Source organism: Monodon monoceros, unplaced genomic scaffold, assembly GCF_005190385.1.
Source record: "Monodon monoceros isolate NGI ecotype Baffin Bay Population unplaced genomic scaffold, NGI_Narwhal_1 Super_Scaffold_17, whole genome shotgun sequence".
In the NCBI taxonomy this organism is placed as follows: domain Eukaryota; kingdom Metazoa; phylum Chordata; class Mammalia; order Artiodactyla; family Monodontidae; genus Monodon; species Monodon monoceros.
The window spans coordinates 20,890,124-20,908,333 of NW_021703773.1; the positions used below are offsets into that span (position 1 = coordinate 20,890,124).

Genomic DNA, 18,210 nt, shown 5'->3' on the forward strand with positions numbered 1-18,210 from the left:
ATTGTGATGCTCTGAGGAATGAAAGGAAGGCTATAAGTACACGTCCAAAGGGAAATAGGAACAGAACCTCTGAGTCAATTTATAAGTGATTTGCTGTAGATGATTAAATCTGAAAAGTATCATAATGGTTTTTCTTCTCATAATTGATGCCACTGATATAATTCTTGAAACTTAAGCTCCTTATGTCTAAGTACTTAATTACTCACCCTTTTCAAACAAATGTATATATATACATGCATCTATATGTTCCTGAGTTTACAAGAATACCTTAAAAATATTCTGGAACTTAAATTGTATCCTTTGGGTCCGTTGATTGAAATTGGATTGGCCTGTGGATCCCTCTGCTGAGAAGCTTTTATGTGTTTATTTGGGTACAGTCATCAGTTTACTTTTGGGATCAAGACCAGGGGTCAGAGCTATGATGGTGATGGAGATATGAAAACTCGCACTTTGGCAGACTTGACCCCAAGGTAAATGGGGACAAGAAAAAAATTAGGTTTAGGGATTAAGAATATTGAGTTCATGATCTACAAATTGTAAATGCAAAGCTTCCTTTAAAGAAAGACCTTTTTGTGGTAAGAGAGCAGCCCAGTAGCATAGTTAGGATTCATTTGTGTTTCTCCTCTTCAACTTGATCCAGATGCCGTTACTTGGACGAAGAATCAGTTCTCCTGCCAGACCAAGTTCTTCTCTTTTTTGGTTGGATTCTACCCAAAAATGCCTCAGGATGCAGGAAAGAATGGTCTTTTCTTCCATCATGGCAAACTTTTGACCTTCAAATTAATGTAAATAGCAACACTTTAATGATAGATGTATCTCAAATGTGAGAAATCACAAGTCCAATTAGAGGAAGCAGGCAATTTTATATTTTCGCAGTGGGCCCTGGGAGAATCAGAATCACTTGGGATGCCTGTAAAACATGAAGATTCTTGAGTGCCCTTCCTGTTCCCACCCAGTGCATCTGAACAGCTGAAGTGGGCCAGATATTTGTATTTTAGCAAAACCTGAGATGAATCCTGGGCTCGTTTAAGCATGAGAATCACTACTCTCGACTGATTTCTTATTTAGGCCTTTAACTTAAATTTAATTTACTCGAGAGGTACTAAATAAGCGTCAGATTCATCCATTTAAATCTGGCCTTAATTTACAAATGTCTGCAGTTACATAAACGATAAAATGCTAGAGATTCTGAAGCTGATAGTCTTTATAATGCATGGTGACGTGCATTCACTTTGCTTAAGAACTTCGTCTGGCCTTGTGGTAAGCATCTTGTGTTTTGGTTTTGCAAAATGCAGTTCTTAAAATCAACAAACACAGAAATTAAGCTAAATATAACTAATTGTTATAAATAGGGTTTGTACCATATGAAGTGTGTTCTATTTTAATCTAAAAGCTACAACATTTTCAAACTATTTATGCTTTATGTTATGGGCTAAATTGTGTCCCCCCAAATTCATAGGTTGAAGTCCTAAACCTCAGTATCTCAGAATATGACTATTTGGAGATGGGAACTTTAAAGAAGTAATTAAATTAAAATGGTCAAAAATAAAATAAAATAATCAGATGGGTGGACCCTAATCCAATCTGACTGGTGGTCCCTATAAAAAGAAGAGATTAGGACACAGACACACACAGAGGAAAGACCATGTGGGGAGACAGGGAGAAGAAGATCACTTACAAGCTAAGCAGGTATTTATTACCAATCCTGCTGACACCTCAATCTTGGACTTCTAGCTTCAGAATTGGGAGAAAATAAATTCCTGTGGTTTAAGCCACCCAGTGTGTGGTACCATGTTATGGCTGCCCTAACAAACTAATACACTTTATGACAGTCATATTTTAAAAAATAATGTATAGTAAAGTGGAGGGAAGAGGAAGCCAGTTTTTTAAAAAGACAGTTGCCTATGGGCTGCTACATCTCAAGAAATTTTTGTGTGAAACCCCCTACTCTGCAGGCCTGAAAGGTCAAACAAGTTCTGCCGGATACAAACCTATACAGTTTCGGGGTCCAGCAGAGAAGGGCACATATGCGTATGAATGACGTCCTTTCGAATTCTCGGGAAAGAACCGTTCTGGCTTGAACTCCTCAGGATTGGGGAAGTATCTTGGATCTCTGTGCAGTGCATAGGGCATGATGATTACTTGAGAGCCTTTCACGATTTTGTAACCCGCTGTCAAGAAGTAGTCAATAGGCCGTGAGGATGGAGCAAGACAAACATTAAAATAATCCACTCTCCCTCCTACTCAAATTATAGAATTCTTACCAACTTCACAGTCTTCATTAAGATTACGGGCAAAGAAAGGAACAGAAGGAAAAAGGCGAAGGCTCTCTTTAACAACACATTCCAGATATTTAAGTTTCCTCAGGTCATCTAAGGTAGGAGGACGATCAGATCTCCCTGGTTTTAAGTAAATACATGAGATAACAAGGAAAGGATTATTTGAGCTTGGGGGATGGGACATTGAAGAAGAATACATGCATCAAAACATGTTAAATACCTACAGCTAAAGTAGAGTTTCTAGTATTACCCATAATCAAAATAAAATGAGATATGTTCAGTAAAAGAAACCAGACACCAACGGTCACATGTTGTGGGATTCCATGTATAGGAAGTATTCAGAACAGGTAGTAAATCCATAGAGACAGACAGTAACTTAGCAGTTGCCAGGGGCTGGGGGAAGAGAGGAGAGTGGCTGATTAATGGGACAGAGTTTCCTTTTGGGGTGTTGGGACTCCAGTGACATCACTGCTGGCATCAGCCTAGGACAGCTTACCTGCGGACTGCTGGTTGTGTCGTAGAAAAGTTTGCGCTACCGGCTTAATGCATCTTTTCTCTCATTGGTGGCCAGATGCAATGCTGTATGAAACAGTTTTCCTTGACCCCATGACTCAATGCTTTATGTAGATATGTCTGCTTCATCTATTAAGCAGTGAGATGCTTGAGGACAGTAACATTTATCTGTGCATCCCCAGCATCTAGCCCAGTGCAGTCACATGCCATGCAATTAGCAAATGCCTGTATTCTGTAAGTGATGAATAAGGCTTTGCTAAGAAGACTGGGACTGGAAGGGATCCCATAGGGGGGCCTTCCTGCTTATTGCTGTATCTTTAGAACAGGTCCTGCTGTTTATGCTTCATGAGCAGGAACGGCACTTGCTTCCATGGACATGGTACCCACAGTGTAAATAGTGAAGGGACGAAACATACCAAACACTTCCTCCAGTTCGTTGTCCACTTTTTGCTGGACTTCTGGATACGAACCCAATAGATATAAGGACAAGTTTATTGCAGCTGCGGTCGTATCGTGACCCTACAAATGTAAGGAAAAAATAACTTAGTGGAGTAGTATTGCGAAGATTAGAAAAGAGAACTCTATTTGGAATTGTCTCTGGATTTGACAGAGACAGAATAAAACAATTCGGTACAGTATTTCACCTTGGTGAGAAACAAAACAATCCCTTCAAAGGGAAGGTTCATGCTTAGATAGGTATTTCAACACTCTAAGGTCCTTCGAGCTCCAAAAGCCATCAGTCAACTCCCTGAATCACTGTGAGGGACGGGAGATTACCAAGAGGAATCTTTTCCAGTAATACATGATATAAAAAGGTAATTGTGATGCTCTGAGGAATGAAAGGAAGGCTGTAAGTACACTGTCCAAAGGGAAATAGGAACAGAACCTCTGAGTCAACTTATAAATGATCTGCTGTAGGTGATTAAATCTGAAAAGTATCATAATGGTTATTCTTCTCATAATTGAGAAGAAGTATGCATATGTGGTGAGAAGTGGCTAGGCTGTGCTAATAAGGGGGCCTTCCAAGGGAACTAGGTGCTCTTGACTGTTTTTAAGGGGAAAAAGCCTGACTTTTATGAGCCAGTTTACCAGATCTGTACTCCTCCACCTTCTAGCATTTGTAAGGTAGGCTTTACCTGTCAGCCCTGGACGCCAGGGTGTCTATGTGTGGTCTGAGTAGCATCCTGCATGTCAGGAAGTTGATAAATAGCCTCCCGTAATACTTGCTGAGCTTTAGGCAAAATACTAAGTACTTTGCAGAAACTAATTCAATTTTCCTTTAGAAAGACTCTGTGAAATACGTGATACAGATATTTACATTTTAGAGATTAAGAACAGACAAAGAATTTTTTTTACATGAGTTCTGCAGAAAAAAAAAGTTTGGAAAATCAATAATAATATTATAACTCTATGAATAAGACTTTTAGGGGAACTAAACCGAAAACAAATTGTTTCCTCTATGGAAGTTCTTACTTTTCCATTTTCCCCATGCAACACAAGTAATGGTTATAATTTTTCTTTCTCTGGGCAGAAATCTCCAAAGCACTTGCTTCATAAAACAGCTTCAAAGTTGAATTGTTTGAGGTTTATTCTGCAATTTTATAAAATACATATTTTCCGAGTCTCTGATATTGGTGCCATTGCCTCTTCTCAGGCTTGCTGTTCCTTCACAGAGACTACCCTGAGCTGCGGACCAGATCTGGCCCATTTCACTCAGTTGTTTACCAGAGTCACAGGAGGAAGTGCTCTTGCTAAAGAATTCTTAATAACTTCGCTTGAATTTATAGGCGGAAGCCTGATCCCAATGTGTAAGAGATGTCGGCTGAACTTCCTGCTTCCACGCGTCTGCTACCCGAGGAAAGCAGGATTAAGCAAAGCACAAAGCACACAGTTTATAGAAGCGGGCTGGTGGGACAGGGCAGGGGCAGGAACCTTAGTATCCAGTGGCCAGCACCTGGGGCAGGAAAGGTGTGGTCGTAATAACCTGCAACCTCTTTATGGAGGAGGTCACCATATTATAATCATACGAGGTGTGTCTCCTATTTGATGCAAAGAAGAAAGAACTTAGAATTTCAAACAATGTTAGAGCTGGAAGAAACGGATCATTATTCTGGTTGTTTTCATGAAAGTGAGAGGTTTTTGGTAGGAGAAGGATGTGTGTGTGCACGTGTGCGTGAGAGTGTATGTATGTGGGCGTGTGTGTGTGCGTGTGTATGCAGGGCGGAGATGTGAGATGGTCTCTCCACTTTAACTTCAAATGATAATAGCCAATATCCACCACACCCTTCCCATGTGCCGAGCAAGATTCTTCGTGCGCTTTAAAAAATCATTCATCTAATCCTGGTAATTATCCTGCGAGGCCCGTGCTATAACAGTGAGGACACCAAAGCCCAGAAAGGCTCCATGAGTTACCCGAGGTCCCACCTCTAGTACAGGTTAGAGGTGGGATTTGGCCCCAGAGACCCCAGCTTAACACTGCTCCACTTTTTAGCTAATTTAGATGTCCATTTTCTGCATAAAATTTCTTTTCAATGAAGCGCTCTGCTTAAAAAAGAAGTTTAAAACCACTGATATAATCCATCTCTCTATTTTATACACAGGGAAGCTGTGACAGAAATCTGAGATGATTGGCACCATCTCATAAGGCTAGTTAGCATGGAGCCAGAATGAGAACTCGGGTCTAGGGACCCTTGACACAGCTTGCTTTCCTATACTGTGCCCCCGGGAGAATGTGCGATCTGGCAGTATACCCAGAGGTACACTGTACCCAGAGGTACGCTGTACCCAGGTGCCTGCAAGCAGGGCTGCTCACACCATCCATGGCTGGCATGTACTGAGCCATCCAAAGCTACCCATGCCCTTCACTTTCCTCCACTTCCAGGATATTACCACAGGGAGCTTTTTAAAACCATTTCTTCATCTTTATTTGGCAATCCACACACTGAGAGATTCACTCTTTGTAATATTTAATAATGCTAGAATTACCTTTTGTAAAAACTGCATCTTTCTTTTCATTATTTGAAGGTCAGAAATCCCTTTAGAATCACAAACTAGTTAAATTCTCTGTCGGAGGGCTCTTGCTATCTTCTCTAGTTTGGGCAGCTCAAAGCAAGAGCTAAGCACTCATTTGCTAGAACTTCAAAAAGGAGGTAGTGAAAAGACAGACTTGTGGGTTTCAGAAAGTTTTAAAAAGCATGAAGCAATATAGGGAAAGCAATTTCTGACTTCTTTTCTACTTGGAAAAATCCAGTGGGTTTTAGGTTTTCCTGAGAAAACAATGTGTCTAGCGCTATACTCACCACGAGTCAAAGGCTTTTTCTGAAGAAGAAAGCTGATCTGGTACTTAATCAGGTTCTTACATTTTGTAATTTCTAATTATAATGTAGCGACTCATCCTCAGTTATATGAAGCTACTTTAAAACTTGAATAAACTTTTAAAAATGATGCTAAAGATTCTAGAAAATAACTGCAATTTGTTTAATGATACCTGAAAATAATGTGATGAGATAAAATACCTCAAACATAAAGGTGTCAACTTCTTCTCGAATCTCTTCATAACTCAGCTTGTTCCCTTGGTCATCAGTCACATTTAAAAGCAAGTCGAGAAAACCCCTGCGTTTATTATTGCGTGGAGGAGAGTCCTTGTCATTACTTCTACCTTCTTCATGTCTCTTCATTTCATTGGCCCGCTCAGTGATGACCTGTATGAGTTAAACAATCATATGCTCTTGTTTGGAATTTGATGTAGCCTCATAATATATTTTCTTATGAAAATATACTAGCTTCTTTCATGGATTTTTTTCCATGAAACCTTTCCTGTTCTAACTCAACAATAACTTAGGCTCTTGTGGAAAATATAGTAAAGCTTCCTGTTAACATTTTAGGACGTTATTTGGTAAGACTTTAAAAAACAAATTTAATGTCAGACAAATTCAGAATATTCAAGTGCTATTTCTGCCATCTTTCTAACACGGGGATAGAGTTAGTAATCCCCTAAGTGGTGCCCTAGAGATTTGGATGAGCTAATGAGAAAAAGTTTAGGTGGTGGGAGAATGCAATCATTATATAATAGACTAATAATGGATTGCTCTCGTTACAGCTTGCATCGGGGACAAGAAACAGCAGGTTGAGCAGTCAGTTCACCCTATGTGCTCACTGTTCCTGCTGCCTAGATTTCTCTTTCTTCAGATGCCAGTGTGGCTGACTCCCTCCCTCCTTTTAAGGTCTTGACCCCTTCTCACACCATCAGAAAGACCTTCCCGGATCACTGCTAACCTGGTCCCTAGCACTCACTATCTTTCTAGCCTTACTTTATTTTTTTTTTCCATTTCACTTACCACCTGACATTATAGTATACTTGCTATATAATATAATGCATGAATGTACCATCCATGTGGCAGCAAATTTGTCTTTGTTCATTGATATAACTCCAACCCTTAGAACACTGTCTGGCATTTTAAGGACATTCCTTAGATCTTTGCTGAATGAATAAAAGAATTAAAGCCCATAAACTTAATTTGGCTATACATTTCAACTTTCTTCTCCTATCAGGCAATTGACCAAACCTGCTGCTAAGTGATTTGAATGAATAGATCCTAAGTGCTTTGAGGACAAAACACCGTATCTCCTTTCATTCTTGGGGGAACCCCCTAGGGCCTGGCACTCAGTATGCAACTTTCAATATTTATTAAATAAATAATATTGTCCATCCAATTTGGAATTCATTAATTATTGATATTGATAGTAATGCATGTAATTTGAGGAAAAATGTGGTCATTCTCCTACTGCCGAGTAATGGAGATAACTCTGTCCTCCACTGTGGCCACCTCAATCCAACACCTCATTCATCCAACATTTCCTGACTGGGAACCACATGATCTGTTGGTGACAGGCTGTACCTCACTGTAAGGAAGAAATGCCAATATAGTTTAAACTGAAACTGACAGCAAAGAGAGAATATATTTAAATTGGTACTTTTATCAGTACATTTAAATCATAATTTGATGTATATTTTCAGTTAAATATTGCTTTGTCAAAAGCACATGTTTAACACAAGACTGACATCTTATATCTGAAACAATATCACTATCTCCTTGTTATTTTTTAATTGGAAGTAAAATAGTGACATCTACTTAATTTTAATCTTTTCCAAGTTGAGATACTGCTATAAATGCCCTTTGCCTTTGAAAGCTACTGCCTAATCCAAACATTTTCCCTAAGACTCTCATAACATGGATCCCCTCTTCTTTATTCATTCAACATAGCACCCTGATTGTTAATAAATATTTATAGTTCATATCACATTTTGTAATTTTTTTAATAGACAACCTGCTCTACTAGACTAACCTCTTTCAGGGGACATACATATCTTACTACTATGTTTTTAACACTTGGTACAGTGTTTGGCACCTAACAAGTGTTTAATTAATATTTTGGTGAGTACATAATTAAAATGTAATCACACTGTCTCCTTTCCATTATTATTCAACTTTTATTTTATGAGACACAGGCTCCAGGGTATGTTAACACAGCATAAAAATCTTGGACGCATAAAAGATCTAGAAATGGAGAGTGGTGATGGTTTCAGAACACTGAGAGTGTGGTTAATGGTAAATTTTATGTCGTGTATATTTTATCACAATTAAAAAAAATCAAGTGCTTACATTTTTGGTAAAATTATGTAGGATTTTTAGGCTCCTTTTGTGTTCCCATCCATCTTTAAATATAAAGAACAAAAGGTCAAGCCAGAGCCAGGGCATCTTCATTCTTTGATGTATTGAATCACTCATCCTATAAATAGGATAAAAACACATCAGCTGATACACTGAAAATGTGTATTTCGTGAGCACCTAATTGATGCCCGCTCTCAATGAGGGTAATATGTAGGGATGATAATGATTCGTCTTAGAGGCTACTAAGATCCAGGCTTTACACTCAACAATGAAGGCATGGGGTATTCCACATCCAGTGAAGCTTAAACATTTAATGGGTCCTTTAGAGGAATGAAGAATCTGTTATAAAACATCCTTACTAAATGGTCATCTGATCTCTGCTTCTTTTTCTCCAGGGAGAGTTCTTGACCACCCCAGGCTGCCTGTGGCTCTTGTAGCACAAGCTGATATGAAATCTGCCTCTTTATGGTGTCCACTCATTTGCTTTCTCACTCCTCCGTAGTGCCAGTAAACTACGGGTTGCCCTCTTCCACAGAAAAGTGCTCATTAAATGCTCATCTGTCACATAGCTGTCACGAGCACCACCCTCATTATTCCCAGTGAGAAGCAGAAAGACCCCTACACGATCTTCCTCCTTCATGACCAGCTTAGATGTCAATTCCTCAGAGAAGACCTTTCCTGACCACGCAATCTGTAAACACATCCCTGTTTTCCTCTCTCATATCAACTTGATCTTTTCTTTCTAAGCAATTATTATAATTTATAAGTTTATATTCATTTGCTTCAATGCCTGTCTCCCCTGCTGTTCTGTTTCATGTGCCCGTATAAAACTAGTCAGTACCTTGTGCAGTGAATGGCAGATTATAGATGCTCAACAAGTAGTTGTTAAGATGAAGTGAAATGAGCCGTGGACTTAAAGATAGGATGCATTGAATCAAATCCTGGCCCTGCCTCTTAATAGCTGAGTAATCACAAGCAATTTTAAAAGTAAAGTTGATTATTTCAATTAAAAAATAATACATACTCAGTGCAGAAAATATAGGAAAGGAGAATGAATCACAACAAAACCAAAACACAATAAGAAAGAGAGCACACACACAATAATAACCGCAGCTAACATTTTGGTATAGTATCTCCTAGCTTTTTCTATGAATAATTTTTTTATACCTAGTGGTTATCAAACTACCAAAAAATTTATGTCTTTCTTTTATCACTTAGCATCATAATGTAATCTCTCGATATATTATAAAATAGTCATTTAAAATTACTGCATAATCTGGATGTGCCATAACCATTCCTGTACTGTTGAAAGATATGCTTAAATGGTTAGGTTAATTTTTAGTATAATGTTTCACTTTGAAATGATGAAAAAGCTACAGTACAGACAGAAATTATTAGCAAGAATTTTTTAAAGCCCTGATCAATAACAATTTTATTTTATTTTTTTGGGCCACACCACGCAGCTTGCGGGACCTTAGTTCCCTGGCCAGGGATAGAACCTGGGCCCTCAACAGTGAAAGCGCAGAGTCCTAACCACTGGACTGCCAGGGAATTCCCAATAACAATTTTAGAAATAATTAGGGCTTCATTTACCTATAAACTGCTTGAACATACTCGGAATCATCGTTGCTTTGAGCACCAATGTTCTTCCCCATAGCTGTTTCTGTAAAATATAGTGAGAAGCAACCATTCAACTCATGCATATATCTTGGCTACATTTTCCAGTGGCAGACACTTGAAAAAAGACATTATGTCCTGTTCTGTTCATATATATTGTAGAATTGTTCTTTTCCTACTTCTCTTACTCCCAGTTCCTGCTTCTCTTACTGCTTCTCTTACTCCCAGTTCCTGCCCTTCCTTCCCTCAGACCTTCTGGTCATGTTGGCTCAGTGACCATTTGTCCGAAGTCCTATGAATGGCTGCTGCTTCTCAGGTGGCTAATTTAGCAATAGGACCTTCCAGAAGAACCCAATGTCCTTTCTCCCCTGCCCCGCCCCGCCCTATGGACTGTTATTTTCTATTTGTGCCATTTTATCATTACATCCTAACTTTAAAAATAAATCATTGAGACTTACCACAGATTATATCTAAGGCACAAAGAGTGATGTAAAAAAAGCAGTTAAATGCTTCTTGGTCAACATGTTTTTCAAGCTTATTAACCAATATATTTGCTTGTTCATTCATGACATCTAAGAAATCTTCCAGAATTGTAAAATGGAAAGTGGGTGTTAACATTTTTCTCCTAGAGCGCCACCTGTTTCCAGTACTAGAAATAAAATACACGGTTACAAAGAAAAAAGAAGCAACATCTGAAACAAATAAAATATAAATATAGTCATCATCAAGTTCTCTTGAAACAGCTTAATCTACAGATTCTCAAATGCTTTGGTCAGAATGACAAAGACTCATGTATAGTTACAGAATGTGAATATTTTGAATACTGTTCTATATTACTAATGTTTAGAAGAGTATTCATTAAAAATGGAAACATTTAAGAATTGTTCTAAATTTCTAAGCTCTGAGTTTCTAAAAATTAGAATTTTTCTCCCCTCTATCAACATCTTAGTCCTCAGATGATCCACTGCTCCATGATTTTCTTTCATCTCTACTATCTTTGAATTCTCCAAAGTCCCCACCAGGGTCCTGCCTTTCTCTTGCTAGGCCCTTTCTCAGAGGATGGAGTCCTGTTTCTGGGTGCCAACTCAAGAAGTGAGGCTACTGTGTTCGATACACTTCTCTGAGGGTGACTGCCTTTTTCATTATATTTTCAAGATTTCCCTTCTGCAAACTATCCTTGGCTTTACTCCATTTATACATCAGTACCTCCTCATTTTTCTTGGAACACTAGTGATTATCATTATTGAATATAGTGGCTGGAGATTACCATACACCCTATCTATCAAAGGCCCATTGTTAGCTGGACCTTTCCTTCCAGCTTCTCCCATAATTCCCAATACCTCAATCTTGCTATTGGAAGAATACCTTGTGTCAGTTCCTGAAATAACAAATTACTCATAGAAATAACTGTTTCTACAAGACAGCTTTACAAATTTCCACTGAGGTACCTTGTAAGAAGTCCTAGGCCAAGCCACGGTTCTAGGAACTTGTACATATAGGATTTGTCAATGTGCTTTGAACTAGTTAAAATTACCTTTAAAAGAGAAAAAAAAAAATTGAGGGATATAGACATCAAAACAATTTCAGTTATAAGAACACCTGGCTAGAACACAACAAATTTTTAAAGCAAGATTTCATAATTGTTATTTCTCTGTGATTCATTTTCATTCCTGTGCCTCAAAGAAATGTAATTAGAGTTTTGAACGTATAATTGTCATTCAGTCTTGAGGACTAAATGGAGTTGAAAGGAAGGAAAATGTCCAAGATGATTCCTGGTTCCTCCCACAAACTAAGAACCAAGCAGAGTCATTTCTTGAGGGGAGAGGGGAGAGGCAGGTGAATCCGGAGGATGACCACATCTAATGAGATTCCCACACCATCAGACAGACAGTGGAATATTTATCACATCTGCCACATACTCACCTCCACATTTTCTGCGTTATAAAGGAACACCAGAGGTACGGGCCCAAGCCATAGTTTCACCAGTGGCAGGTGTCGGTATTCTTCAGTGTACTGAATCATCTGCTGAAAAAAATCTGGGAGAAAATATTTAATCTTAAATTTAATCAAGACAAGAATTTTGTCTAATAAGGATAACAGCACAGGGAACTCTACTTAGTACTCTGCAATGGCCTATATGGGAAAAGAATCTAAAAAAGAGTGGGTATATGTATATGTATAACTGATTCACTTTGCTGTACACATGAAATTAACACAACATTGTAAATCAACTATACTCCAATAAAAAGTTTTTAAAAGACAAAAATTTTGTAATAAGTTCCTTATTGTGTCTTTTGGTTCCTTGGGGTTTTTGTTTTTGTTTTACTTTGGACAAGTCACTTAATATCTCCCAGAGAGATATTTGTTGTTGTTGTTTTAGATTCCACACAGAAGTGAGATCACAAAATACGTGCCTTGCTTTGTCTGACTTATTTCATTGAGCATTATGCCCTCAAGGTTCATCCATGTTTTCACAAATGGCAATATTTCCTTCTTTTTTATGACTGAATAATATTCCTCTGTGTGTGTGTGTGTGTGTGTGTGTGTGTGTGTGTGTGTGTGTGTACATACCACATTTTCTTTATCCATTCGTCCAGTGATGGACACTTAGGTTGCTTCCATGTCTTCGCTACTGTAAATAATACTGTAGTGTACATGGCGTGCATATATCTTTTCAAGTTAATGTTTTCATTTTCTTGGTATATATACCTGGAAGTGAAACTGAGGGATCATACGGTAGTTCAGTTTTTAATGTTTTGAGGAATCCCCATACTGTTTTCCACAGTGGCTGCAGCAATTTACATTTTCACCAACAGTGCTCAAGAGTTCCCTTCTCTCTTGCCAAAATTTGTTACTTCTTGTCTTTTTGATTATAGCCATTCTAAAAAGTGTGAGGTGAAGTCCTATTGTGGTTTTTATTTGCATTTCCCTGACGAGTAGTGATGTTGAGCACATTTTCATGTATCTGTTGGTCATCTGTATGCCTTCTTTGGGAAAATGTCTATTCAGACCCTCTGCCCATTTTTAAATGAGATTGTTCAGGGTTTTTTGCTATTGACTTGTATGAGTTCTTTATATAGTTTGGATATTAACCCCTTATTAGATATATGATTTGCAAATCATATATCCCATTTTGTAGGTTTCCTTTTCATTTTCTTAATGGTTTTATTTGCTGTGCAGAAGCTTTTTAATTTGATGTAGTCTCAATTGTTTATTTTTGCTTTTGTTGCCTTTGCTTTTGGTGTCAAATCCAAAAAATCAAGGAGCTTACCACTTATGTTTTCTTCTATGAGGTATACGGCTTCAGGTCTTACACTTAAGTCTTTAATCAATTTTCAGTTATTATCATGCATGGTGTAAGATAGTGGTCCAGTTTTATTCTTTTGCAAGTGTCTGTCTAGTTTTCCCAACACCATTTATTGAGAGTCTGTCCTTTCCCCATTATGTGTTCTTGGATCCTTTGTGCTAAATTAATTGACCACCATCTGTTTATTTCTGGGTTTCTATTCTGTTCCATTGATCTATGTGTCTGCATTTATGCCAATACCATACTGTTTTGATTACTATGGCTTTGTAATATATCTTGAAATCAGGAAGTGTGATGCCTTCAGTTTTGTTCTTCTTTCTCAAAATTGCTTTAGCTATTTGAGGTCATTTGTATTCCGTACAAAATTTGGTACTATTCTATTTCTGTGGCAAATGTCATTGAGAGCTTGATAGGGATTGCATTGAATCTGAGAATTGCTCTGGATAGTATGGAAATTTTAACAATATTAATTCTTCCAATACATGAACATGGAATATCTTTCCATTTATTTGTGTCTTATTCAGTTTATTTCAGCAGTGTCTCATAGTTTTCAGTGTACACCTTTTTTACTTCCTTGGTTAAATTTATTCCTAGGTATTTTATTCTTTTTGATGCAATTGTAAATGGGATTGTTTTCTTAATTTCTCTTTCTGATAGTTCATTATTAGTGTATAGAAACACAACTGATTTTTATATATTGATTTTGTATCCTGCAACTTTACTGAAGTAGTTTATTAGCTCTAATAATTTTTTTTTGCTGGAATCTTTAGGGTTTTCTGTAATATCATGTTATCTGCAAAGAGTAACAGTTTTACTTCTTCCTTTCCAATTTTGTGGAGGGGAAGGCTAGTTGGGAGGCATATGGGTATCCAGGGCTTCTCCTGGGCAATGGGAATGCCTGATTGACAACAGTGGGATTCATCCCAAACTCACTGTGAGGCTACTAATATGATGCTTGAGATTTTGACAGGGTTTTTTTTTTTTTTTTATGTGGGAATTTGGGCAAGGGGAAAAACTGGTATGGCATAAAAAACAGAACCATTAAGCTCTTCAGCTCTTTTTCCATGTCAAAAAATGTGCTCGTGCTTAGTCCATCCCTGGTCCTCTTCCATCCTTAAGCTTCACCCACCCCTGAGCTTCAGGGCAAGTTGTTCAAAGTTGGAGAAGGGCTAAGGCTGGGGATGTCCACTGCATATAAAATTAAATCAATAGTCTTGATTTTTTTAAGTGTTTGCACGCCAAACCTAATAATAATAGTCTTAAAATAATTAACATTCATTATGTCATATTTACTTGCTATGGCAGGTTATTATATGTCAGATCTAGTGCTCAGGGTTTCAGGTGTATTATGTCTTTTGTGCCTCACCACAGTTATATGGGGAGGGATGCTGTTATTACTGTCATTAAACAATTGAGGAAGTTGTGCACAGTTAAGCAACTTGCCCAATGTATCACCGAGCTGGTAAATGGTGGAATCTGGCTTTGTACCCAAGGCAGTCAGACCCCAGAATGCACCACCTTAACCATATTACCGCACTTCTTCAAAATGTCTTCTGGTCAAGACAGTTGGTAACATTGCCATGAAAAGAGCTGGGTCAGGTCAACAGTATCAAAATATCTGGCTTCGTGCTAATATACTGCCTGCCTTGGTCTGGTCTGACAGAGGAGACAGGGAAGTCTGAATCTGTGGTTTGAAGATATCATGTCCAATAGCAGGTGGCAGCTGAGGAAGACGGGTGCTGACATAGATGCAAAAGCAAGAGATTAGAGTTCAAAGGGCTCATGGGAAAACAACTGCAATACTCCAGGTGGAATTACTGAGGGCAGAATTTGGACAGTAGCCACAAAATGAAAGGCACAGCCTCCTGTATAAGAGACAAAGGTGCTGAGAACAGGGAATATTTCTCAGAATATTCTGATATCCCCAATTTTGCTGAGCTCAATGCTGGGCACAAAGCAGGGCTTCAATAAATGGTTGATTGACAGCTTTAACTAACTTAGTCTAACCAAGTTCTAGACAGTGATCTAGATACCACATGCATTAAATTTCATCCTTAAAATTACTCTGTAATACAGTTACATTTACAAGTAAATGGTAAACAAACAAACAAAACCCCTCTAACTTAGAGAGTTTCAAACAACTTCCCCAAATCCATCAACTTGGTTGCAAAGCTGGAAATTGAGCAAAAGTTTACCTGTTGCCAAAATCCAGTACTTGTATGACGGATCAAAAAGTCCCTTTATAAAAGACAGTACACTGTCATTCTCTTCACTCAGAAAGTAATTCCAAAGAGAATTATGTTAAATATTCCAGTCAACTCACAGTTTGTTTTGAAACAGGTCTTATTCAATAGAGATTTCAATTCTTAGAAAACTTCCCAAAAAGAATATGATGAGACTCCTCAAGTATATTGTTTCTTTTGTGGGGAGGGGAGGGTTCATATTTCTACACAATTATTTTTTAATACTATAAAGCCTTAGGATAGAAGGGGAGGTTAGCTCTGCTTTAAGTATTATCCAAGATGATTTTACAAATGTGGTTTTCAAATAAATAAATGTGAGGGGGAGAGAGAGGGAGAGAGAGAGAGAGGGAGAGAGGGGGAGAGAGGGAGAGAGAGAGAGAGAGAGGGAGAGAGGGGAAGAGAGAGAGAGAGAGAGGGAGAGAGAGAGAGAGAGGGAGAGAGAGAGAGAGAGAGGGAGATTTCTAAGTTCTAAGAATTTGCCTTGTTCAGGGAAGTTTCTGCCTTTAAGGCTTTAACAGCCAAGACAAGCAAAGACTGCAGTGCTCTGAGGTAGGAGCAGGTAGGAGGTGGGAAGAGAAGAAGCAAAAATTCAGGACAAAAGCTCAGAGATACTGCAACCTACGCTGTACACAAAGAAAAAGTTCGTTGGGAACGGAGGGCACTAGCAATTTTGCCAGGTGTCATAGGGAAACTAAATAGAACTGGGACTCCATCCTCCAGCGGGTGACAAATCCTCTCTCCCAGCGTCAGCACCTCAAGCCCTGGTGTCCAGGCTGTAGGAAGGCCGGTGGCGCGGCGCAGGTCGGGAGCCCCCATCCCTGGGACGGGGACTTGGCCGGCCTGGGCGCGGTCCCTTACCTCTCGCGTCCGGCTTTAACATCAGCGCGTGTCCCAGGAAGGGGTAGGCGCCCTCCAAGGTTGGGACCGCACGCATCTGCTGCCATGTCCACGCGTAGCTCGCCACCATCCGCAGGAGGTGCAGGGTGAGGATGGCGCCCGCCAGGGAGACCGCGCACAACCCGCCCCAGAGCAGCAACCTCTGCCCGAAGCTCAGCAGCCACAGCGCCAGCATCGCGCCTGCGGGCCGCTCTGCACCTGGACTGAGGCTGCGGGACCGCGGGGCGGGATGCTCGGGGCGGCGGGCGCGGTGCAGCCCCGGGAGGTCAAGGGCGCCAGCCCCTGGCGGAGTTTCCTGGCCTCTGGAAAGTCGGGCGGCGCCCGCAGGGTGCGGGGCGCTCCGGGAGCAGAAGGGGGCGTCGCCGGCCCCGCTCACTTCCCCGGCCGGCCGGAGGTGGGCACAGGCCTGGCCGCCCTGAAGCGGGGGCAGCCCTGCTTCTCGCGACAAGGTTGGAGTCTCCGAGGCTCCTCGATCAGGCACTGCGGAGGCCCAAGCCGACGTAACCGGCCTCTTTGTTTGCTTCGAGCAGAAAACGAAAGTCCGGGAAACGAGCATTTGTGGGCTGCGCTGATGTAAATGGTGGCACGTTAGTGGGTGGAGCGGGGAGGATGCTGAAGGTGAAATGGAAGGCAGCTTAGTGACGGAGAGGCACTCCGGGGCCAGAGGGGGCTGAGCTTTGGCTTATAGGCCCCCCTCTGCTGGGAATGGGACGACTCAGGCTAGAGTGCGCAGGATATTTTTAAATGGAAATAAGTATCTGGTTTGAAACTCAGCCTCTGGAGCTCGTTTTTTCCCGGCTGGGTACCTAAGCTCATTTCCTTGCACATCTGCCAGTGGTCCACTCCGGTGGGACTGGCTGCCTACCCGCCCGGGGGTGGGTTGCATCCTGGCATCCGCATCGGGGTCATTCGGGCAGCTACCTACTCTGATCCAGAGTAGCCTTAGGGACACGACCTTAGGGGCACCAGTTATCAGTCTGCATCGGATGGCTGATTGCGACACAGGGGAGTTGAGTAAGGTTGTTGTGATCCAAATATTTTTCAAAATATTTTCGGGAACAAGAAAAGGTAGCACCCCAAGAGAACAAGGCAAGGGCGGGTGGGAGAGGATGGAGGTCGCGTTCTCTGAAAGCGGTGGAGGTAAGTGATGCTGGGAGGGGAGGTTTCGATAAGGAGACAGTAGTTATGGAGTGCTCTCAAAAGGGAAAGGAGACAAACCTCTGAGCCTGCGGAGGGAAAAGGTAAGGACAGTGAGGAGAATGCTCCACTTCTGCCCAGGGGCTGGTTTCCCTAACTACCAAATTCTCTCTTTTCTCCAGGTGCCCAATCCTGATTCTGGTTCCCTTGTGTACACTTGATCCTTCTTCACAAAGGCGCTGGGATGGAGGGTCCCTCTCCTAGCAGCACGTCCCTAAGCTATAGGAAAAGTGCCAAGGAAGCTGGAATATTGAGAATACCCTGTATTTTTATTTTGCTTAATTGGATTAGCTTTACTTGCAGCCACCTGCAGAGCCTCTTTGATGTAGAGAAAAACATACCTAAGACTTTTCTCCAACTGAATTTCTTCAAGTCATCTATATATACCGACACAGAAAGACGTTCATGAAATATTAAGTGGAAAAAAATAATAAACAAGTTGCAGAACAAAATATATAATGTAATGCCCTCTTTGGGAGAATTTT

General features: G+C 40.3%; 1 protein-coding gene across 1 annotated transcript; it reads right to left on the reverse strand.

Moving 5' to 3' along the window:
• Positions 1-448: 448 nt before the first annotated feature.
• On the reverse strand, positions 449-17,084 carry LOC114897490 (cytochrome P450 4V2). The gene is made up of 11 exons (XM_029226273.1): positions 16,490-17,084; positions 12,005-12,117; positions 11,530-11,615; positions 10,540-10,730; positions 10,058-10,127; positions 8,456-8,582; positions 6,308-6,493; positions 3,209-3,311; positions 2,265-2,399; positions 1,992-2,171; positions 449-773 (listed from the first exon to the last, which is right to left on the reverse strand). The coding sequence occupies exons 1-11, from the start codon at positions 17,082-17,084 to the stop codon at positions 601-603; spliced, it is 1,959 nt and encodes a 652-aa protein (XP_029082106.1). The 3' UTR covers positions 449-600.
• Between the last annotated feature and the right edge of the window lie 1,126 nt (positions 17,085-18,210).